Genomic DNA, 24209 nt, shown 5'->3' on the forward strand with positions numbered 1-24209 from the left:
CACTAATGAATCCAAGCCTGTTATTTTTGGGCTGGTTTTTGGGAACGTAAGTCCTTGACCAGGACTTAGCTGTCCACTGTGTTATACCAAAAACAGGATTAAACATTATACCTTTACTCTTGCTTTGCAAAAAAAGATGGCTTTGTTAAAGAATAGAGATTATATTGTAATTTCAGAAAGTTTTAATTTGTGTGGAAGACACTGGAAAAAATGAAAAGAATTCATGTTGGGGGAAGGTCATTCCCTGGGTTGACAGAGAAAGTGAGACTGGAGCAGAGATGTAGAAGAGCCTGGGTCTGCATGGGAGGTGTGTGCAGCTGGGAATGGGGATGCCAGAGTTTGGCTCATCCATGAAAGAGGCAGAGGACAGATGAAAGGTCTGACATATAGGCAAGGTTATAGCTTTTTAGAGCATGACAGCAACAAAGAATGATTTTTTCCAGGTTTATGAAACCTCAGAGAACCTGGAGTTACCTCTGTAATAGCAAATGCCTTTCAACCATGCTTTTCCTACTGTAATAATGGGGGCAGCAGAAACAACTGAATATATTCAGCAGAAGTTAGCTCTTTGTATCTCTTGCACTCTTACTGGGCTTCCCTACATATTCATAATTTTATAGGTATGTATGAAATACTTCAATTTAAATATTTCTGCCTTTTATGCTGAAGAGGATACACAATACAGGAACAGCAGATAGTGCTTCATGCATGTTTTTGTGAACTGTATGCATAATAGATAGCTCCTTCTTTAATATAGTTACTGATTTCTTTTTCCTGTCTACAGCACAGAATAACAGACAAAATTCTTCTCATCAAATGCCTGGCTGTTTTGGGATGTGTTATTCTTATGTTTTTTCTGAACTCATTTGTTCCAGGAATCCACCTGGATCTTGGTAAGTTTCATAATTTTACTCTACTTTAACAGAAAAAAAGAAAATTCTGCATCTGGATTTGCTCAGAAAGTGCACTTCTATATGTTTGTTCTTTTRCAATTTCACCGTTTAATCAGAACAACAGCTTCTCAGAACAAATTTTTGAAATGTAGTCTTATCCCAGTTACCCCAGAAGAGGAAACATTCCCATTACTAACTAGGTGGATGTACACTATAGAATTAGTAAACTTTATCTTGGCATGATTGCTGTAGATTTGAATGCRTGACCAAGACTCACTGTGGCAATCAGAAACTAATCACTCTACATACTGCTAGATGTGTTAATTCCTGGGGATTGATCCTTGGCCCAACAAATGGGGATATGAAGTTACCTGACAGAGTAGACACACKCAGGAAGACCTCTGGCATATGAAAGGTGTCCTGGGTTAGAAAAGGAGATATCTCAGCAGGCTTTCTTGTCCTTTAATACCAGTGCCACAGCTGAACATACTAGGTTCCAGAGTACTTGCTGGGGAAATAGGCAATTTCAGTCAATAGGTTATTGGATGTTAAGGAGTTGAAAGCTGTATTGAAATGTTATAACAGCAAAAGTGCTATATTACCAAGGTATAGGAAGATGGAGGAATTAAAGATGTGGGAAGGCATTTGAAGCTGCCGTGGCTAAGAATATGTAAGGAGGGAGTTCAGAAAGAAGTCASTTTTCGCCCTTACTTTCCTGTCTCTGATAAGTAGGCTTTAAACCATGCAAGGTTTTATGAATTAAACCTAAAAGTGTTTTTGAACCCTCTCCCAACAGTCAGTAAAAACTATATAACAGTGGTTGCATATACTTCTCGCAAGGTACACCCTCTAAATGGTAATGTATGTGGAGTCAATATTGTCAATAACTGATCATTACTATTTTTGTACCATTTTACATTAGTAAAATAAATGAAAACACTGGCAAGGCCAGCAATACAGGTTTCTATTATTCATTAGCTGAACTTAACTTGCGACTTTGAGRGTAAATGCAGGTTGTTTGTATTCTGTATGAATTCTGTCTGTTATGTATTCCTGGCAAACATAACAGATTAGTGAAGAAATGTTCTTAATCATGTGCATAATTTCTATTAACATTTAATGGAACTTGCAAGCTTGTACTGAGATGTTATTAGTAACTCCTGAATTCTGCTATCTTGATGTCAGCTATCAGTTATATATCATTATTGAAGTAATGGTAGTGTGATTCTCTGTAGAATTTAGTCCTCCAGCGTGCAGAAATACTTCTTAAAATACAGAACATCTTGTACTCTGATGGTTCAGTTAAATTTCTGCAATATGCTTTTCTTACGAAGATGAAAGTAGATTGTAATTCAGTGTTTAATTTTCTACCAGAATAATGTTTTATACAGAAGATGAAGAGTTAGAAATTTAATAACTTTTAATTGCATTTGGTAGAGTGAATTAGAGAGATTAAAGAATTTTTTTATCAGTTCCCAGCCTTGATATAATTTTTACATTATTAACTTGGAATCATTGATATAATTTCAGGGAACTGATGCTTTAATTTAAATAATAAAGTTAGCATACTTAACAGTTTTTTAAAATGCAGAACACCTTCCTACTCAGTTTTCTTGTACCTACTCATCAAGTTATTTAGTCTAATTCCATGGAATATCTATGAATGTAAGGTTAATATTGATACTTTAAACAAACAGATAWGGAAAACTTAAAGTTAAGACTTTCACAGTATCCGTGTCCTGTTCTTTTAGGATCATTTTTTGTTGATAAAATATCTGAAAAGAAGAAAACAAATGATGAATTTAAAATCCCTTTGAGCACTGTACCTCTATCCTGTGTGGGCTTTAACTTTTAGGCAAATATGTCTAGACCTTTGAATATATTTAAATATAGTGAGAAACAAAAGAAAGGCAAAAGTATATATATTTTAAAGTAAAATAAAGTGAGGTTTATTTAGAATATGAAAAATATATATTTTTTTTAATAGAGAAAGCTCAAAGTGAGCTGCTCATGCATGATCCCCTTCTACTTCCTCTGGAGCTCTGGCTATTTGCACGTCAGACATCCATAAACTACTTATCTTCTGCTCCCCTTAAAATAATCTATGGAGATGGTGAATAATGACAGGAGGTAATTAACAGGTGTGATTTGTTGAATGTACTTTCAATTTAGAGAAAGATTCACTTTACCCTATATTACTTCACTCTTTATAAATCAGAGATCTTGTCAAACTGTAGCAAGTTTGACACAGCTAGCTGAAAACAAAAAACTAGCACTTAGATGGGCAGTCAGCTTGATGACTGATAATTTTGGAATTTCATTAAAATAACTTTGATATTATTAGMCAAAAGTGATGTTAGTAAAGAACCCGGATATATCATTTTTTAAAAAAAATGTGGTTTACTCTTTTAAGCAACAAACAGGATCACTATCACCTTTTGGGTACTTGCATATGTTCTGTAAATCAAAACTCTCATCAAGCAACATCCTAGGCCTGTATTCTCACTGTTATATTTTCTCTAGAGCTAAAATTTCTCCATGTTACCTTGTTTGACAATATCTTGTGCATGTAGATTCTCTTCAAAAATCCATCATTTGTACTCACTGTGGTTTAACTTCGGAGTGTCCTGGCTTCTGGTATTTGGCAAAATTCTGCCCCAGATCATTTAGAGAACCTGAAAGGGGAAACTACTAGCAATTTCTCCTAACTAGTAGTATCTTGAAACATTTGAATCCTCAAAGAATGTGAAATGATTTTCATTTAATTCAAACTGCCATTTCTGTGTTCCATAGGCTATAGTATGCAGCTTTCTTTTTATTTTATTACCATTGCATTAAATGAAAAATGCATTCAATTGCTGTAGATACAAAAGATTCTTGTTGTATTGTCACTCTGCTAGATATTGGTTATTGTATTTTCTGACTAATTTCCATAATTTATAAGAAATACTGAAGAAATTCATGGGAGTAATTAAATACCTTAATTGGAAAGGGCATCAGCAGAACAAAAAARCAAACGATGCCTTACCAAGAATGTWATGCAAATTATAATGGAAATTTTGTCTTACCATTCAGAAGAGTGACACCTCAGACTCAAGAGAGTGGATTAAATGGCCGTTCATTGTTGTCAACTTTTACTAYAATTTAGAGTTGAACTAATAATTATAATAGAGTGGGGCTGAGGACATTTGTCTGGTAGATTGCTTAGCGATGAAGAATGGCCTACATAGCCCTAAAGCACTTAATGGACTCACTTAGAATTTGCTATTGAATCACAGAACTAAAATGTTACATGTCAGAAGTTCCATATCAATATTTACTTGGCTTGGAAACACGGAAGCTAATTTTCCATTACTGCAGTCTAGTAACTTCTCTTACTTTCTTTTGTGTCTTTCTTTTCAACAAATGGTACACAATGGTAGCAATGATTATGTCTTAAAAACTACTGTCCTGAATATGCAGTGCACCTACCTATTAAGCTTCCCAAACTGTAATAAATATTGTCCCCAACTCCTGTCTTGGCCTTGGGACACGGTATCTGCTTCTGAATTTGTGCTAGAGATTTTCTTTTGAATGGTGAAATGTTTTTTAATTTGAAGCACCCCACAGCAGCTCTCCAGGTGAGGTTGTATCTATCTCACTGTGTGCAGCAGAACTTGTGAGGTTAAAAAAATGTATAAATCACCATAGAGCRGGAGTTCATACCTGAGAAAAGTGTAGACAGATTCCATTAGCCTGAAAGATGTGTTAACTCCAGAGTATCTACAAGGCTCCTACACTTTGAATTGTTATTCTGTAACTTTTTTTTTGTCATCTGCTGTTGGTAATAAGTAGATTGAACCATCTTATGCTACCATACAGCATGATAGTGGAGCTGTATAAATCTGTTGCTATTAATAAGCAATAAGATTGAAAAAAAAAAAAGAMAAACTAAGTTCTTACAATTTCTAAACATTTGCATACATAGGGAGGGAGCAGAAAAGACTTGTTTTTATTTTGGAAATGCTTGGTTTCAGGTCAATTTTGGCAATAGTTAGAATGAAAGGTCTGTTATAAAATTATTCAATATTACTGAGACATTATTTACAAAATGCTTGAAAGATGATTTTATTAGGCTGATAGGCTGATATGTAATAGATTAGTGCTAATAATACAGAAAATCCCAATAAGACAGACAGCATGCTAAACTATAAAATATGATATATGATATAGATTAAATCAAAGTCTTAATGCCAAAAGAAACATTGTTAAGTTTATCCTGTTTTCAGATCTATGGACCTTGTCTATACAGCTCAAAAATAGCAGCATGACTGTGCAAAATAGCAGCAACTGTGGTTGCCTGGAAACTCCTTCACACATACCAGCAGAGTAGATAGTTTTAGTTCCCAAAAGRTTTGGATTAGGAATACCTTCTCTGTATGTGATAGTTAGCTCTGGTTTTGAAAGTATTAGTGATGATGTTATGCTTATGTCATTGTGTTTGAAAAAGGGAACATCCCGTATATGAGCTAATTATTTATTGTTAGACTAATTAAAAATATTATCACTGTAAGCAAAAGAAAACAGTTATTGTTAGATGCCTTACAATAATATTAATTCTACAGTCCACATTATGTAATTAATACAAAGCTCACTAGCAGTGCTACAGCTAAAAGCTGTTGTACAAAAACAAACAAACAAACACACTCCTAGTATCTATTCCTTATTTTCTAATGTCACAGTCATGCTGCCATGCTCTGCCAGGTGCTAAGCTTTGCGGTTTTAGGTTGGGAGGAGTCATGAAGAGTTGTTGGTATCTTCAGATGTTTGCTGAGAGAAGTGTGATAGGTCTTTCTTTCTCTCTTTACCAGAAGGTGCATTGTGTTGTCGATGACTTCTTCTTCTTAATGGCTTGGGTCCATTTGGGTTCATTTTTATGTCTTCTAAAGTCTTACAGCTTTCTTTTCCCCTCTATTGATTACAGCTCCATGTTCCATCCAATTTTATTCTATTTGGTGTGCTGTAGGTACGTTACTTACCTGTTCCTTGTCCTTCTGGTTGGCCTTAAAATGGGTCTTATCCTGCTGCTAAGTTTGCATTCCTATCCATAACTGACCACCGATAAATTGCCCTGGCACTTTTGGTATCATCCTATGCCCAGATGTTCAAGACTTTTGCTATCACTCCCTGTCCATACTCTTTTACACTGTATCATTATGCTAGGGTCATAAATAGTTCATTCTATACACCATTGCTAATTGTTACTAACAAGTATTATATAATATAACTATTTATACAATAATCATCAACAATAGGCATAAACCACACACACAAAGCTAAGCAAAACTAAAATTAGATATTATCCATCTAGCCATTAGGCCATAGCTGAAGCTAGTAAACAAGCTAAGATAAAGGTCCAAGTGAACCTAGCCAAGTCCAGACACCACTTGCCAGATCCTGAGGCCTTTCATAGTTAGTACAAAGCCCGAGGGCTGCTGCTCCGCTAGGCCATGGGCAATATGCTGCTCACTGGGCAACAGGGMTGCATCAAATTGGAAGGACTCCAGTTTTGCTGAATTGTCTCTATATTTGGATCCAAAGTCCATAGAAAAGAAGAGGAACATTTCTGTTGACTTCATTGAGCCAAGGATCAGCTTTTAGGTTTTTGGAGTAGTAAGTATGCTAATCTGGTGAAGGAAATGGCAGCAGAAAAGGCTGTAGGCTTCTGCATGTGTTTGGCTTCCAGAGCACTGGCTTTTTCTGAACACATCTTCTGGGCAGGGACACCTGGCTGTTCTGGCCCTGGTTCCATGGTACTATGGCTCAGAGCTGCACCTGGAGCCCACTTAATCCCACTGGTTCCCAGCAGATCCCTTTCCACCTGCACTGCTCTCCACCAGAGCCCTGAGCTGTTTCTCTCCACTGCAGGTTGCTATTTTGCTTTCTCTGCTTTTAGATATGAGTATCTTTTGTATCATTTTTTTTTTTTGTGACAGCTGATACTGATTGAATAGTGAATTATTTTTTATGTGCTCCAGTTCATTGTGAAGTACTTGGCTTCCAACAACAGGAATGACCTTTTGTCTGTAATTACTCATTCTATGCACTTTTGTCATACAACAAATGCCAAACAAAGTTGTTTGGCAACTTCTCTTACTKATTTTCCATTAATGTTGCATCTATATGAAACTGTCACAGTGCTTTCCCTAACTGCTGGCTTTCCTTCAGTTCCTGCCCTTATAATGGTAGGCAATAGAGCAACAAAGTGTAGCATCTGGCAAGAGTGTCCACCTTGTTGCAAGATATCTTAGTGCCCCTTTTTCTTGTTTGAATGCCCTCARCCTTTCATGGGTTCCAGATGAGTCTCTTCCAGGCATAAAGTTGCTGATCTTTCAGGTGGCACCATCTACAACAGTGAGTGGAGTTTGGTATATTTACCCTGCTTTAGCTCTATTCTCCTCTTTGCTCTTACTTCAGTTGTTTCCCTGATACTTTTGCAGATCTCTTCGTGCATGCAGCAGTGTTATCTTAAGATGTCTAGTACTTTTATATTGATGTCAAGAAGAGAAATGCAAATGGCTGACTTGCTTCTGGTTTCTGAATAGGTAGTACAAAGAATTTAATTGCCACATAGCAGGCACGTATTGTGTTTTTAAAATGAAAATGGACATAATTGCATTTACAAGATTTAGTATGCCCTTGCTTCATAGTAATATTGAAAAAAATTGTGCTAGAGTGTATATGGATTAAAAATAAATTTGACAATTATTTTGCAATAATGTACATTTTGGAGTGGAGCTAATTGATATAGTCAGCATTGGCTATGATTCAGAAATTATGGCCCACATATGAGTTGTTTCTTCTTCTCAGCATAACACTTTGTTTCTGAGAATAAGAGATCTGCTTTCAATGGCCAATTTTTATTTCTTTTTGGATAGTTTTCACAAAAATGTACCCTCAGAAATGTGCAGTCATTTTTACAAATATGCGATTAAGGATATGGAAAAATATCCTCTTTCCTTGCAGTTGCCCTTAAATTTGACATGTGGAAAAAAACAAACAGTTATATATGCTGTTACAGCAGCTTTTATGATTTAGTATATACTTCTGGAAAAGTTGACCTTTACTGTATTTTCAAATTTGCATCTTCTCATATTATTTTTGATTCACTAGACTCAATGAGGGTGTGTCAACAATGTGTTTGTTTGCAATGACCTTTACTGAGATAATGCTGTAAAATTTTTTAGATTTATATATTGATGCAATATAAAAGACTATATACCTGTCAACACATATTTTCTGTAGATACAGTACTTAGTTATATCACCCTTTCACCATAGTTTCCTTCTTACAGTGCTCTACCTTGAATGTCATCCTATGTCATCTGTGAAATTGTGTTTAGATTGATCGGGAGAATTAGCAAAGTTGAGTGTTGACATTGCAATACAACGGTGAATGTGATTTCTCCATTCTGACCTCATGACATTGCAGCTATCCAATAAAATCCTCCCCATTCTGGACTAATGTGGATGTGCTCATCTGTGATTAAAGAGCAGCCAATCTTCAGTCTGCTTGTTTTTTCCTATGCTTTTAATTTTTAATTATGAAATTTCCCCTGTCATCAAAGGTTGCTTTTTTTTTTTTTCTCCCTTTTGCCTTGAATAGTTTTATAGTTCCCATCAAGTTTTTTCATGTTCTTTCACTCTTATTACATTGTACTTCACATTTCCTGTTGCAGTGCAAGCTGTCCTGGACTGTTAACCAGCATAGTTCCTTCCCCATGGAGTAATCTTAAACTGTGGTGCTACAAATAGCACAAAACAGCTGGAAACGATTACTAGGAAGCTAAGCCTATGAAAAGAGACTGCTCAAAAGACCAGCAAATTGCCTTGTAAAAAGGGAATTTCATAAAAGGGTATTAAAAAGAAAATAGTGCTTATCAGCTACCAACAAGTATTATTTATAAAAAGTCAGCATGCTTTCAGAATATATATGTTCAGAGACACATGGTAAAATCAGAAAAAAAGTGAAAGAATGTGAATACAGGACATTTTTTTTTGCATTGAGAACTACTGCTGGTGCATATTCCAGGAGTGAACACTACCAAAATTTTTAAATTTTTGACCAAAATATTTCAATATGTATGTATAAAAGTAGAGTTGAGTGTATGTTTATGTATTCTACACCACTATGTATGAAGGATTGACATATCTATCCTTAAGTTAAATCTGTGAGGGTTGTGGAGTGTATCAGACCTCTTCCAATTCAGCTGGCGGGACACATTTATAGACTGGATTTCCTCATATACTCAGTGACATGCCCAGTTACAGACATCTGTGGGTCCATTCTTCAGATAGGATTRTTATATTTTTGTCCTGGCAGAAGCAGGTCTAGCTGATTTTGAAAAATCTTACTGATTTCTTAACTGCTGTAGCACCTGATCCTAAAACATAAGCTGAATCTTCCTCATTACTGTTATGCCTCTTCCTTTGTCCCTCTTGTCCTATCTGCCATTGATGTATTCTCTGCCTTCTGGAGCATCCTAGTGCACAGAGGAGGCTTTTGCCAGGATCCATTCAGTGTTCTTGCCTTTGAACTGAAGGTGCTGGATTCTTTAAATTTTTCATCAAAGTCATATTTTTATACTATTTGCCTTTTTCTTACTTTTCTACCCTGAATTTTCTGATGTAAACATGTTCCTTAAAGTACCCCACCTGAAAGTTTACCAATGATGTGGAGAGCAAATATTGTGTCACATGATTTACAAGTTATAGCCCCGATCCTGCAATCCAGTAGGCCTTTGGATTCAGTTTTGATGCACTGTATTACTAGAGTCTTTTATGCAGGTCTGTTAGGAATCTGGTTGCTTCTGGTTATGTATTTGTGTATTTAACTCTTCCTGAGTTAAAGAAAGGAGTRTCTGCACATGTCTTTCCTGTGTATCATTCTTGTTTTCCCAGGTGAGTATTCATACAGGTATGAACTATGTAGCTATAGTTATAGTTACCCAGACTTTTGTTTGCGGTGCAGGTGTCTCTGGTGCCACGTGAGTCTCCACAAAAGTAAATTTTAAATGCACTTTCAGTATTTGTATAGAAAGAAAATATTTCAAATTCACTGTAAAACGAAGATACAGTCTCTACATTTTCACATGAAGCTTATCACACTTTTCAGCTGGCCAGACAAAATTACTTTTACGAAGGAACACAAATTTTCTTAATGAACGTTTGAAAAGTATACAACTTGCACTGTATTTTTTTTCATTTCTTTCTATCTCATCTATCTTCCACATATTTTAGACTTCTATTTGATTCTATTAGATTGTTTTCTATCTTCAAGTACTTCTGTTTGGTTATTTAAAAATAASGGTGTTTGAACCAAATTGCAATAATACACTGCTCATTCTGGGCTATTTATTGTTCCAAAGATGGTTGACCTTACTAGGTGAAGTGTAGGAGAAAACTAAAGCACTCAAGCTATTTCACACTGCTTCTTCTATGGACCCAGCAAGGAAATAAAGGAATATTTTCTATGAAGGATGCATTACAAAATTTGCAAGGTGCATTTTAATACATGGTTGGATACTATTTCTTTTTCCTAAGATCAATAGAAACTGTCACTGTCTTCAACAGGTACCATAACAGTGCAGAAATGGAATTTAGATTCAGTTACTTGCCACATTTTATTTCCAGAACACCAATTACTGTGAGGTAGAAGCACTGAGAGTCAGTAAATGAAGTGGTCTGTGCAAATATAAATGGGCTTTGCTTTCACTGTAGTAATGAGAAGTTATTTTTTATGGCCCAGTTATCTAGAAAATGCATGAAGAGAGAAGCCAACTTCTCTAGCCAGCTTTAATGTGTGCTGGTACTTTCAATTCTTTAAAAATTAGGGAATATATTTCAAACTGGATCCAGGGAAAATGCAAAGCTGAGTATATAAAACACTGATGTAGTATGTTCACTGTCACTGACTCCCGTAGAAAGGCGGGCTAACATGTGATAGATGTCCTTAGTTTTTATTTAACCTTGACATACACTTAGGGGAGAGAAGTCAGTTAAGCAGTTGTAATATACATGTGAATGTGGCCTTCACTTTTTAAACAGGGGCATTATTACTGTGCAGCTAAAGGATGTTTTAAGTTAAACCATGTCACTTGAAGGTGTCATAAATAGAGATCTTGCATGAAGACCCCCAGATACCTGGACTACATGGATACATGGACTTCCTTCTTCATGTCACTTCCTCTGAAAATAGGCAGGTAGCTGCATCTGGACATTGCAGTTAAAGTAGAGGAAGCAAAGATGTTCTGGGTAGACTCTGTGTATCTACTGCTGCCCAAGCAAGCAGCTGGTTTGTTTAATTCTTTGCACAGCTTCTTGTTAGGGCACTGCAAGAGGATATGGCATTGATCCATCAATATCCTCAGCGACCTTCTGAAGAGGAGGGAGCAGCACTGTCAGGAAGGGCACCATTCTCTCCTATAAACCTTGTGCATGAAGTTAATACATGCCATTAAAACACATGGTGCTGGAATATGTTTGTCTCTTTCCAGTCCTTGGGCAATTCAATTATATTTCATTAATGTTAGCAAATAATTACTATCTCTGAATACTCTGAATAGCATGTTCTATCTGACTACTTTTTTTTTTTTTTTTTTTTTTTTTWAAAMAAGGCAGGAGGGTAGAAATAATGCCAAGACATTATCACAGACTGTTCCAGGATTATTGTGAAATTGCTATTGTTAGACTGTTCACTTAATTGTACCTAATAGTGTCGCTTACATTTGTAGCAAACAGCAGTAAAACTCAGCTCTTGATCTCCTGATCATACATCTCATTACTCTTGCTGTGTCCTTATCCTAGGAACTGCAATCATCTTTATTTATTGAAGATGGAGTTTGGCCCACTGTTACTAAAATTCATAGAACAGCTAAGAATTGGTTTCCAGAAAAAAAGTCAGCCACTGCATATTTGCTTTGCCCTACCCCTTTCTTTGTAACTAGAGAAAATAATTTTAAATTGCATGGATAGATTCCTTTATTTTTTAAGGAAGGTAGGATGTAAAATATTGATCAATGGTGATAGCAAAAAGACAGATTCTCTGTATGACGTTTGCCATTTTGATAATCAGATTACTCCCACATCCAAGTCAGGCACACAAACAAGCAAACACACAACCCCACACATTTTCAGCTTATTCCAGAGTCTAGCATTCATTCTGAGCAAAGGATCATTTGTATCTCGCATCAGTCCTGGAATCTCTTCCCTGTAGGTGGTAACAATTTCAGTATTCATAGGAAGATTTGACAGCTGTTTAGCAGTGCACAGTACAGCACACTTGGGGATAGGATATGAGAGAACAAGGAAAACTGTGCGACCCTGAAGCTACAGAAGAAGTCTTGCAAAATATGGGAGGAAGAGATGGTTATGACCTAGCATTTCTTTCATTTACAATAATCAACCTCTGTGAAAAGAAAGGCTCCATAACATAAAAAAAAGGATATACATGCTTTGCCTCAAGTCAACACATTTGTCTTTCTTMCTTAAGCAGGTGAACTTACTTAAGCAGGCCTTTTCTACCACCAGGCCACTCCATCCCTCTACTGAAGCATGGGGTTGAGTTTGGCCCTTGTTGTGCCACATTTCATACCCAAGAAGGCACAGTTTGCCTTTAGAGACTGCTTGCCTTGCAGGGAGGAAGGACAGCTTTACTTCACCCTTGGTGTTTTGCTAGRGGCTTGTCATGGGTTTGCCACCAGTTGGTTTTAGCAGACCTGCCCTGTTTTCTCTTGTGACTGTGTTTGCTGTCTGTGTCACTTGYTGTATAATCTTCACCCCTGAGCTGTTTTGGACCATGCATGGTGATTGGCACACTGTGGCCAAAATCAGGAATGGCCTTACTCAGCTAGCATCATGGCAGTGTTTCCTCTTTGATGGCAAGCAGAACTGTCTATGAGACAGGATTTTTGGATTCAGTGCATCATTCAGATCAGATTTCATTCAAAATCAGCATCAGGGAACAATCTCACAGATGAAGCTACMAAAGTCTGGATACAAGCTTTCTTATACCCAGGAGCTTTCAGATCTTTACTTAGCTTTGGCTTTGTATTCTTTAGCTTTGGCAATATTTCTGCTGAGAGAAACTTGGATTTTGTAGTGCTCCCTACTTTGTTCCTTACAAGGTTCCATGCATCTTCCAATAGATTAGCATTTAGGTTTGCAATAGGCAAAGGAAAAAAACATCTTATGAGACCCATTTATCAAGGAATCAGCAGGACAAGACTGATCAGCTGTGTCAAAGGTTTTCAAGAAGGAAATCAGAGAAGCCTGAGGAAAGAAGTGATTCACAGTACTAGAAAACAAGGTTAGAGTCGAGTGGAGAGGCCATTTGGGGGGTTTCAAGAGGACAGCTGCACTGGAGGGAAGGTGGCACTTGGAGTCTCTTGGGAGCAGAGGAATAGGTCCACAGTTGGGGACTGGGCTACCACTGGACTACCACTGGGAGAAGCTTGCTTTCTGAGCCAAATAATGCTAGAAGCATAACTTCACTCCTGCGAAAATACTGTAGCATTAAAAAAGCAAAACAAAGCCCCTGAACCTTCAGCTAGTTTCAGGCTATCTGGTTTAGCTGCCATTGCCAAAGAGACCAGTAAAACCCCCTGTCTGGCCACTGGTTGAAGTTTTCAGCCAAGCTTCRTGCCGCAGGGATCCCCTGCAGAGAGTACCTGGCGTGTTAGTTCAAAGCATGAGCATCTAGGTATGTACAACCACGGTTCTGCTGGCACCCCTGTGCTGTTAGAAGGTAGAAACTCACCTAGCAGGTGAGAAAAAAAGCAGCAAATCATGGGAGAGCTAATGAAAACAATATTCCTTGTCGTGGTGTGGCATTTGTACTGGCCTTCCCTGACGTTCTCCTTGGTCATGCAGATCTCCAAGAGGTTATACCGGTATTCCTGCTCAGTCCATGCAGTATCTTCAATGGGTTGTTTTCAAGGATCGCAGTCAACCTGAAATTCTCATTTGGAGAGTGCAATATGTCACTGAAAGCTCTTAAAATATACATATTTCAAGAGAATAAAAGTACCTTCTCTGATTTTGGAATATTTATATGACATACTCTTCAGGTTTTTGTTTGTTTGCTTGTTTGTTTGTTTTTTGAAAAATGTACCAGTCTTTTTTCATAACTTCATGGAGAGAGAGAGCATTTAGTCTGTTTATTTTCTATTTAAATAAGATGTAAATAGAATATAACTTGATTTTAATTTTGAACTGTTGGATAGTTTGGATTTTTTTTTCATTTAACATAGTAGAAAAAGAAAAATGCATATATGTAATATGAAGTTGAATGGCCTAAACATTTCTGATTCACTCTTCCATATTTGTTTTTCTTAGAACTATGGATTTGGAAGGGAATTGCAGAGGGCTAACTTTAATAATCTATCAGCCTTTTCTATAAATCATATTGAGTTATGATTATAAGTTTGCGACTTGAAATTATTTGCCAGTAAAGACTGAAAGACTGTTATTTTTCTTTCCTCTTGACTTTTTTTCTGCAATTTTTGAATCCATCACTTTCCAACTGCGAATATATGAAATAGCGGGAGGTGTATGAAATAGTCACAACAAAAAGAGAAATGACTTGAAGTGGTGGGAGGCTTTATTTGCATTTGATTAAAAAGCTAAAATTATGTATCTCATTTTTTGCATTCAAAAATTCGTCTGCTATTTATGAAAAAATAGATAAGACAGATAGAAGAAGCTTTATTCAGAGAGGGAAAATTGCTGAAAAACATTTGTGTTTCATGTCTGAAATCCCATTCTATTGTTTAAGATAAATGTGCCAGAGAAATCGAACAGCTACAGAAAGTATTTTAACTGGGCAGAGAGACTATGAGTCAGATAGGACATTCTCTAGTTATTTTTTTGGGCTGTCTGTGCATTCTATTTGCATTTCCTCTCAATTAATAAGCAAAACGTGTCTTAAAATTGTTCAGAATGCGTAGCAGGATCCTTTATGGAAAGAGCTTTCTTTTTGTTGTTTTATTGCTCTCTAGTTTTAAAGAGCTTCTCATTTCCTCTGTTTATCATCTAACATATGTACCCAGGCAGTTTTCAGGGTTGCTGGGCTGCAGTCTGTTCTAGATATGCCTTCCTTTCTTCTTGATGATGCTTGCAGAGTCTTCAGGATCTTTAGCAGAAAGCGACTGGTAACCTGACTTGCATCCCCTAAATCACTTTTTCCTTTTATTATTAATTATTATTATTATTATTATTATTATTTAATTTGGAAGCATAGAACATACTACTTTGAGTATCTTTGAACCTTACCTATTGCAGAGGCTGAGCCAAAGCAGAGCAAAGGTGTTTAATGAAAAATGTAATACTATGCAGTTTATACTGTTAATACCCAACAAGGCTGTGGAGTGTAAACTGTAGTCACTGTTTCTCTCTCTCTTTCTCATGCAGGCTGGATTGCCATGTTGGGAGCTATTTGGCTGCTGGTGTTAGCAGACATCCATGATTTTGAGATGATATTAAACAGAGTTGAATGGGCAACACTTCTCTTCTTTGCAGCATTGTTTGTTCTCATGGAGGTAATATTCTGTGATTCCTGTGGTTTGGACAATTAGAATTGGCTTACAACATGGTTTATGAGGCCGAAGGTTCAGTACCTTTAGAATACTGAAGTTACAATCATGCCACTATAGTCATGGTAGTACAAAGTTGATGGACCCCTTTGACATTGCATTTTTCAATATAAGCTTGGCCTCATTGTCTCTCCCTCTGCTAGAGAGGCTACATAGAGCTGATAAAGTCATTTCCATAAGCAGAATTTTAACTTCCAGTTCGTGCATGGTCCATGTGAGCAAGCAGATTATATGTATTTATATGTTTATATTTAACTTAGTCATGAAATAGGATGGGAAGAAAAAAAAAGAACAAGAATAAACCGTTGATTAAAAATGTTGATTACACTTTCTGCTACATGCTGACTGTTAAATGGCCTGGAAGGTTTCATGTGAATTTTGTTTGAAAGGATGATGCCACTGATTTTCTGTTTCTATTGCATTTTGAAACATTATTAGCTGTTCAAGAAACTTAACTATCTTGACATGTGGTTTCTTTGTGTTTATCTGTTATCTGATAGGCTGTTCGAGTCATCCATTCAGCCATGTTTATATCCCATTTTACTCACTATTTGATATTTTTGTATATACTGCATGGATTTATTTTTATCCCAAATGCGGGGTTTTTTTTTTGTATGAGTACTCACACTTACATGTCAACAAGGTTACAGTGTGTTCCACAAAGTGTTTGTTACTTTCCAGTTGTTATCTACTGGGTTCAAATTATGTGATTAAGTTGTAGAAACAGGACCGATAGAGCCAGAGTGGCCACAGCTACTCCCATGGATAGTGAATTGCCTGAGTGAGCAGTCTGGGAACAGCCTGCAATTACCAATTTGCTTGCACAGCCTGTTCTTCCCCCTGCTTCTCCCCCGCCAAAAAAAAAAAAAAAAAAAAAAAAAAAAAAAAGACCTGCAAAAACACCAACAGAAGAAGAGTCAAAATTGGCAGCAAATGCAAATTGTGAATAATTCAACTAACTCTAATTAATTCTAAATTGGAAGTCAAAATCTGGTAACCGCTGAGAAGATGAATGGAAGCTCTGATTATCATTAGGAAGCTTGTTTGAGAGCTAGTAGGTCTAAAATTCATCAGAAATGTTCATTTATTGTGAATCCATTAGCACATGCTATTTTTAGCTCTCTGTTACCAAGTTCTACACAACCTTGCAGTTTCTAGCCCTTATTGAGAATCCATACTGAATTCATATTTATTTTGTTTGCTGTTGCTGTAACAGTATATTAGTTGCATTCCCTAATATATTTGTTGTTTTAGCTTCAATTGAACTGTTTTGACTTGAGTGCTGTGTGACTTTACAATAACATAGTAAAACATGCAGGAAGTTATTTGCCATTTACTGCTAGACTTCAGTTATGATTGTTGTAGTTCAGTGTACTTCATTTTTATGGCTTCTTAGGTCACCAGTGCATAGTTTGCTAACAAAAGTATAAATTTCCTGGCTCTCTAGACTAGCACCAGTTCAGGGTCATGAAAGAACCCTTACAGATAGTCAAGAGTAAATGTGAGAGCCATGTTAAATTCTTATGGATAAACAAATAGGAAAAATGTTTTAARTATCATTGCTGTAAATTTTTATTTTAATCCATTAAAATGAATAATCCTGCTTTGCAATCCAAATAAATCTTTGTCAAGGCATTTTGGGCAAGGCACTTTGGGGCAAGAAGTAGGATTGCAACCCTGGACTTCAAGAGAGCTAACTTTGGCCTCTTCATGGACCTCCTTGCAGTAATCCCTGGGGCCAGGGCCCCATAAAKAAAGGGGGTCCAGGAAAGTTGACTAATATTCAAGCACCATTTTCTCCAAGTTCAGGATCAGTGCAGTCCAACAAAAAAGAAGTCAAGTAAGGAGGGCAGGAGACCTGGGCGGATGAACAAGGAAATGTTGGGAAAACTTAAGGAGAAAATGAGAACATACACAACGTGCAAGAACGGCCAGGTCTCRTGGGAAAAATCTAAGCACATTGTCAGAGACTGCAGAGATGTGTTGAGAAAGGCCAAGACCTGTTTGGAATTAGAGTTAGACAGAGATGTCAGGAACAACAGGAAGGGCTTCTACAAATACATCAGCAGCAAGGGAATTAGGGAAATATGGGCCTGCTACTGAACGGAGTGACAGAGGATGCAGAAAAGGCAGAGTTATTAAATGCCTTCTTTGCTTCAGTCTTTACTGCTAAGGGTAGTCCCCATGAACTACAGAGCTTGAGCACAAGACAGAAAAACAGGAGAGAGGAAGACTCYGCTGGTTGAGGAGCATTGGGTTAGAGATTATTTAGGCAAACTGGATGTGCATAAATCTACAGTCCCAGATGGGATGCACTCACGAATGCTGAGGGAACTGGTGGAGGTTATCACTCAGCCACTATCCATCATCTTTGAGAGGTCMTGGAGAGAGAGGGTCATGCCAGAGGACTGGAAGAAACAAACATCACTCCAGTCTTCAAAAAGGGCAAGAGGGAGGACCCAGGAAACTACAGACTGGTCAGCCTCACCTCCATCCCTGGAGAGGTGATGGAGCAGCTCATCCTAGAGACCATCTCTAGGCACATGAAAGACAAGAAGGTGATCCGGAGTAGTCAGCATGGATTCAACAAGGGGTAGTCATTTGACGAACCTGATAGCCTTCTATGATGGGATGACAGGCTAGATGGATGAGGRGAGAGCCGTGGATGTTGTCTACCTTCACTTTAGCAAGGCTTTTAACACTGTCTCTCCCATAATATCCTCATGGGAAACCTCAGGAAATGTGGGTTAAATGAGTGGACAATGAGGTGAATTGAAACTGGCTGGATGGCAGAGCTCAGAGGGCGGTGATAGAAGGGGCCGAGTCCAGTTGGAGGCCTGCGGCCAGTGGTCCAGTTGGAGGCCTGCGGCCTGTCCCCCAGGGGTCAGTACTGGGACCATTGCTGTTCAACTTATTCATCAATGACTTGAGGGCACAGAGGATGAGGGCACAGAGTCCATCTTGAGCAAGTTTGCAGATGAAACCAAGCTGGGTGGAGTGGCTGGCACTCCAGAGATCTGTGCTGCCATTCAGAGGAACCTGGACAGGTTGGTGAGTTCAGCAGGGATGAACCTTACGAGGTTCAACAAGGACAAGGGCAGGGTCCTGCACTTGGGGAACCATAACCGCAGACACCAGTACAGATTAGGGATTGACCTTCTAGAAAGCAGCTCTGCAGAGATGGATCTGGGAGTTCTGGTTGACAAGAAGTTAGCCATGAGGCAGCAGCGCCTTCATGGCCAAGGAGGTCAATGGGATCCTGGCTGCATCAGGAGGAGTGTTGCCAGCAGATTGAGAGAGGGAATCCTGCCCCTCTCCTCAGCTCTGGGGTGGCCGCACTGTGAGTATTGTGTGTGGTTCTGGGCTCCCCAGTACAAGAGTGATGTGGAACTTCTAGAGAAGGTCCAGTGTAGAACAAAGATGATTAAGGTGGTCAAACATCTCTTGTGTGAGGGAAGATTAAGTGAGGTGGGCCTGTTTAGCCTGGAAAAGAGAAGATTGAGAAGGATCTTGTCGATATGTACAAAACCTGAAGGCAGAAAGTAAAGACAATGGGGCCAATCTTTTCTCAGTGGTGGCCAGTGACAGAACTAGGGGTAATGGGTACAAACTGAAACATAGTATGTGTTGTGGAGTCTCCTTCTGCCCAAAGAGGTTGTTGCATCTCCTTCTTTAGAGAAACCCTGCTGGATGCGACCCTGTGCAGCATGCTCCAGATGTCCCCTGCTTGAGCAGAGGGATTGGACTGGATCACCTCTGGAAGTCCCTACCAACCTCAAGGATTCCATGATTTTTCTGTCCTTTTCATTAATAATCTTGGAAACAAAGAAGACAAAGCCAAGATATGAACTGAAGAATAAGAAATCTTTTTGTAATCGAAACACTCAGAGCTATTAGTTTATAGTATGCATCCTTGGCGATCCTTCGCCTTGCATGATCTCCAGTCTCAAGCTATTTCCTACTGCTGTAAAAAACAATTGTATTTAAAAACCTACATGTGACATAGGCTTCAAGTCATTTTGAAAATGTATGTGAGGTTCCACAGTTACGGAGGAGCTCTTGGAGATTGTACTTTTGGGTGCTGATCGTTATGCTCTGGTAGATCTTTTGCAAAGAAATGTTGGAAGCTCTYTGGGTTGCTGGTTTTCTATCGCAATTCTCGGATAATTCATCTTTACAACTATCTTTTTCTCCCCCATTCAAAACTAGCTGTTACAGACTATATATTTTTTCTCTTTCTTCCGTCTCTTTGTGAACATAAATTCCTGTGCCTCTCAGGGATACCTGATTTTGTTCAATTCTATAGTCAGAAAATGGCATTTACCTTAATCTCTTCAGGCAGAGTTTATTTACAACAATCATCATGATATACTATCCATAAGAGATTTTCACCCAAATTTTTGTCCATAAATTAAACTTTGATCCAAGAGGTACACGATTTTTTTTTTCTGCAGTAGGATACTAATTTGAGCTGTCAGACAGGCACTAGCTTGCTTGAAGGCACCAATTAGTGCAGTAATACTTATTCCACGTGGATGACTGAGGATGGTCTAGGAGAGCTTTTGTGCCCTACACATCCGAGGAAGCCAGTGGCAGGGCACTCTCATTCAGGTGCTTGCAGGCAATTAGCCTGGATATTGCAGAGACTTCTTAAAGTCTCTTAAAATTGGCAGTGCATTTAGGACTGTCACCATCTCCAGCTTGATGAGATAGCTGCAGAAAAGCTGTCTTGGAGGAATAATGTACATGTGCTTCCTGCCGCTTCCCTAGATATTTCTTCCTGTCTGGATTCCAGAACAAAGATCAAGTGTTAGTGCAAAATAGTATGTTGCATTGATAGGTAATTAATTAATAAGGCAGCAGCGTGAATCTGAGCTCTGCTTGCTGACAACTATTTAAGAAGTGTGTACAGAAAGCAATAGAAGAAGAATAATTCAGTTCATTAACATTACAGCTTGTACATATAATCTAAAAAACGCTTTTATAAACATTGAATTGTTAAAACAATACAAGTAGCCAGGAATCAAAATGGTAAATTAAAGTTACAAACAAAAATTCAATTATTAAAAATCTCTCCTCCTGGAAAGCTAAAAAAAGAAAAAATTTTTTTTTTTTTTTGTTTTTATTGTAAGAAATATATAGACATATTAAAAGCTTTGTTACTTGGTGTTCTGTGTGTGGCATCTTTAAATGTAGATAGACCTTCTCCTGAGTGGCATGTTGTTAAATGTAAATATAAACTTGGGAGCAAATCATGTATGTGGAATCCCTAGTTTTGCTCTTCTGCTTATTTTTATTTATTTATTTATTTCTGTCCATGAGAGAGTGGTTTGCTAAAYCTTTTAACTTAGCTGTGCCATCTTTCTTGAGATACTGCTGCACTGCCCTCCTCTCTGCAATTCCTTCTGCTCATGGAGCTTCACGGAACCAGGCAAATAGGGTCTGAGGCAGCTGTTTGGCAGAGTTTTGTATCTTGTTCTCTCTCTTCTTCAGCTGAGGCTGAACACAAGATGCTTAATTTGATGTGACTTTTAAAACATATTATGTATTTCTGTCTATACTCTGCTTAGAAATACACTTCAGGTTTTGTGGAAGTTGATTTAAAATCATTTGTTTATGGATATTTAGGTAAAAAAATGTATTCATTGAAGAATGGAGTCTGTACATTTCTCTAATGAAAAAAATGGAACTGTATCAGATACTTTATGACTTGATATCAATGTCTCTTTTTAGGCTTTGGCTCACCTGCACTTAATAGACTATATAGGAGAGCAGACAGCTTTGTTAATTAAGGTATGTTTAAAATATTTTCAGTTTTTTATCCAATAAGGAAAATCGGTTTATTCTATTAGAACAACAATAATTTCATTTTGAGTTTTATGTTAATAATATTTTATGCTATTATTTGTTTTTTTTTTCTGATGTTAAAGATTGTTTTCCTGCATCAGCAATAGCAAGAAGGCATGCCATACTTTGGGGCAGATGATATTTAATATGATATTTAATATCCAAAGCCAGAATAAATATTGCCATAAGTGCAAAATAGAAACATTTTCTGTACCCTAGTAAACAAAAAATGAAAGAGAAAAAGTAAAATTATGAACAATAAAAGGAGAAAATTTGAAGTTGTACTGCCATTTTTTTTTATGAAATGTATGCATGAGGATTAGAAATACCAAACTTTTTGTTTTTATTTGTTCAGGTTTCTTTGAAAAAGAGCAACTATTGTAYTACTAATTGTCAAATATTTCTTAAAATTATTTTTCCTGTCCCCAGACCTGAAGGAATAATATATGTTTATAAATTAAAGTAGKGAAGCACCTGTGCAGATGTGTTGTTAGGAAGCCAGAGTAATACTTATCCTGTCAGAGCTGTAATTTAACCTCTCTTAATTCCAGGTGGTGCCTGAGGAGCAACGCCTGGCAGTTGCCATCATTTTAGTGCTCTGGGTGTCTGCTTTGGCCTCWTCCGTGATTGACAATATTCCGTTCACAGCTACAATGGTAGGAGCCTGTACAGAGTCCGCACTTCTCCCTCCTAGTTCTGGGGAYGGAGCTACCTTACTAATTACAATTTGCTTTGTTTTGACCTCTGCTATGCTATAATTTACTTTATCCCCTGATACTGAATCCTTTTTACCAGTTTATTCATGTCATTTAGGCATCCAGTTGGCCATTTCTGCTTGCAGTTGCTGTGGTTAAGCATATAACTAGGTATAATCTTACAGAAGCATCAGCACCTGAAAGCAAAATTGTTTTTGTGATGGAAACTGTCATTATCCATCCACAGCTGGCAATATTTTCCCTCTGTGCTCTGAATAGCTAGTCTAACTTTTTTAAATGCGTGGAACTTTATTSATACCTTTACTTAATTATTTTTAAAGCAGCAAATAATGTTAAACTTATAAGCAAATAATGTTGTTTGTCAGCAGTTGAGTGCTAATACCAGAAAAGTATCAAATTCTGACAAATTAGGAAATGATTTARTAATCCTTCTCTCTACTACTTTCTTATAGCATGGTCTCAGCTAAGTTGAATTCTTCTGAACCCTTTTTCTGACATTCTTGTGGCCCTCTTTAGCCTTAGTTTGGTTTGAGGTTTAAGACACTTTAGATAGAATGCTTAATTGGATAGATTTCTAGTTGCTCTATAATTTTATATTAACATATTCCTACAGTATCTTAATTTGATTATCTTGGTGCTATATGTAGGATTATACTGAAAAAATAGCAKAAATCAGATTAGTTTATTATTTCAAGTACTTTTCAGTGCAACACTGTGTTGGACAAATTCTTCTCTCCAGACAAATCTATAGTCAAATGTGGTATGGAATCCATGTGCATTAGTAGCTAGATTGAAATCTGTGCARAGAAGTCAGAACACAGCAGGTATTTTATACCACAGAAGATGTTCCAGAAAGATAATAGCAAGTATGTAAAAGATGGAATGAGTTTCTGAWGGGATTTTAGATCATCACAGGTTGATTAATCTTACTGTTTCTGTCTTGGTCAAATTCTGGTTTGTGCTGAACAAAATAAAGCATTGGAGCTGCATAAGACCAAAACTTGTTAAATAGCTAAATAATCTTAAAAATAGATTCCTTCCATCCTTRCATCTAGAGTGCATTATTCAAAATAGAATGTATGATTATCTAGTGCAGCATTAATGAGAAGTGTATTTTGGGACATTAATTCTTAATAGAATAGGTAAGCCTTAATCAGTCTCTATATGACAGTATTCATGCAGACATAGGTATCTGGGAGCTGATTAAGAACAACCTATAAAATGTTATATCCTTAACAGTTCATAAACCAGGAGCTCAGTTCTGTTTTATATACCTTAATTCCTGAATGACAAAGGGTTTTTTTTTTTTCAGTTTGGACAGTCCAGAGTCTGAAGTGTGTGTATGAAGTGTGTGGTGAATTGCATTGTGCTGCTTTATGTGTTATTCTGCTAATCCTTTGATTTTTTTTTTTTTTCCTGTTTTGGGGAAGGCTTAACGTGCAGTGACATGCCTGAACAGTTGTTCACTTTTAAGGTTGTTTTTTTTCCTAGTCAGAGTCACTGACATTTTTCATTGTCATCTAAATACCCATGGATTTCTGCCTTTACACAGTTAGGTGACATGATTTTATTACCTGCACACTGTTTAGTTTAATTGACTTGGTTTATCAGCTACATATGTTAGAACCATCTGTTTATATTTTTCTTTTATTACGGAAACTCAAAATATAGCCATAGTAAATCCTTGTTTTAGCTGAATTTAAATACTATTTCCTCTATATAGTGTAACACACAATTTCCATTGACCACCTGGCTGTCAAGGTGACTTCATCTCTGACACATTTCTTTTCTTAGAATCCAGATAATTTTGGTCTGCTATTTATTGCCTTTAAAACTGTCAGAAGATTTTCATTTGCAGTACTGTTTTTTTCCCAGGCATTTCATGTTCTCAGTGCCAGTTTTATTCTTTTTTGCCTTCTGCCCTACTGGAGTTTTCTATGTCCTGCATTTCAATGCTTGATAWATGTGTCAGACTGAGCTCTATCAGTCTCCAGGGACAGACTATTCCTAGTGAAAACATCAGCAGTTTGGGAAACCACAAATAGGTGAAGTAGCTGGGAGAGCTTCTCCGTGTTTCCCTTCCTTTTCAGGCTTCTCCTTGAATTATATTTCAGAGGAGGGTTT

General features: G+C 37.3%; 1 protein-coding gene across 1 annotated transcript in view; it reads left to right on the top strand.

Annotated features, from left to right (window-relative positions):
• Positions 1-24209, top strand: part of OCA2 (OCA2 melanosomal transmembrane protein) — a 151652-nt gene that overhangs the window by 85742 nt on the left and 41701 nt on the right. The window contains exons 17-20 of the mRNA XM_026034261.1: positions 785-893; positions 15341-15468; positions 21256-21315; positions 21921-22025. Coding sequence (XP_025890046.1) covers positions 785-893; positions 15341-15468; positions 21256-21315; positions 21921-22025 — 402 coding nt within the window. The remainder of the gene's footprint in view (positions 1-784; positions 894-15340; positions 15469-21255; positions 21316-21920; positions 22026-24209) is intronic.

The sequence above is a fragment of the Nothoprocta perdicaria genome, unplaced genomic scaffold (genome assembly GCF_003342845.1).
Source record: "Nothoprocta perdicaria isolate Ctin4 unplaced genomic scaffold, notPer1 scaffold_140, whole genome shotgun sequence".
Classification (NCBI taxonomy): Eukaryota; Metazoa; Chordata; class Aves; order Tinamiformes; family Tinamidae; genus Nothoprocta; species Nothoprocta perdicaria.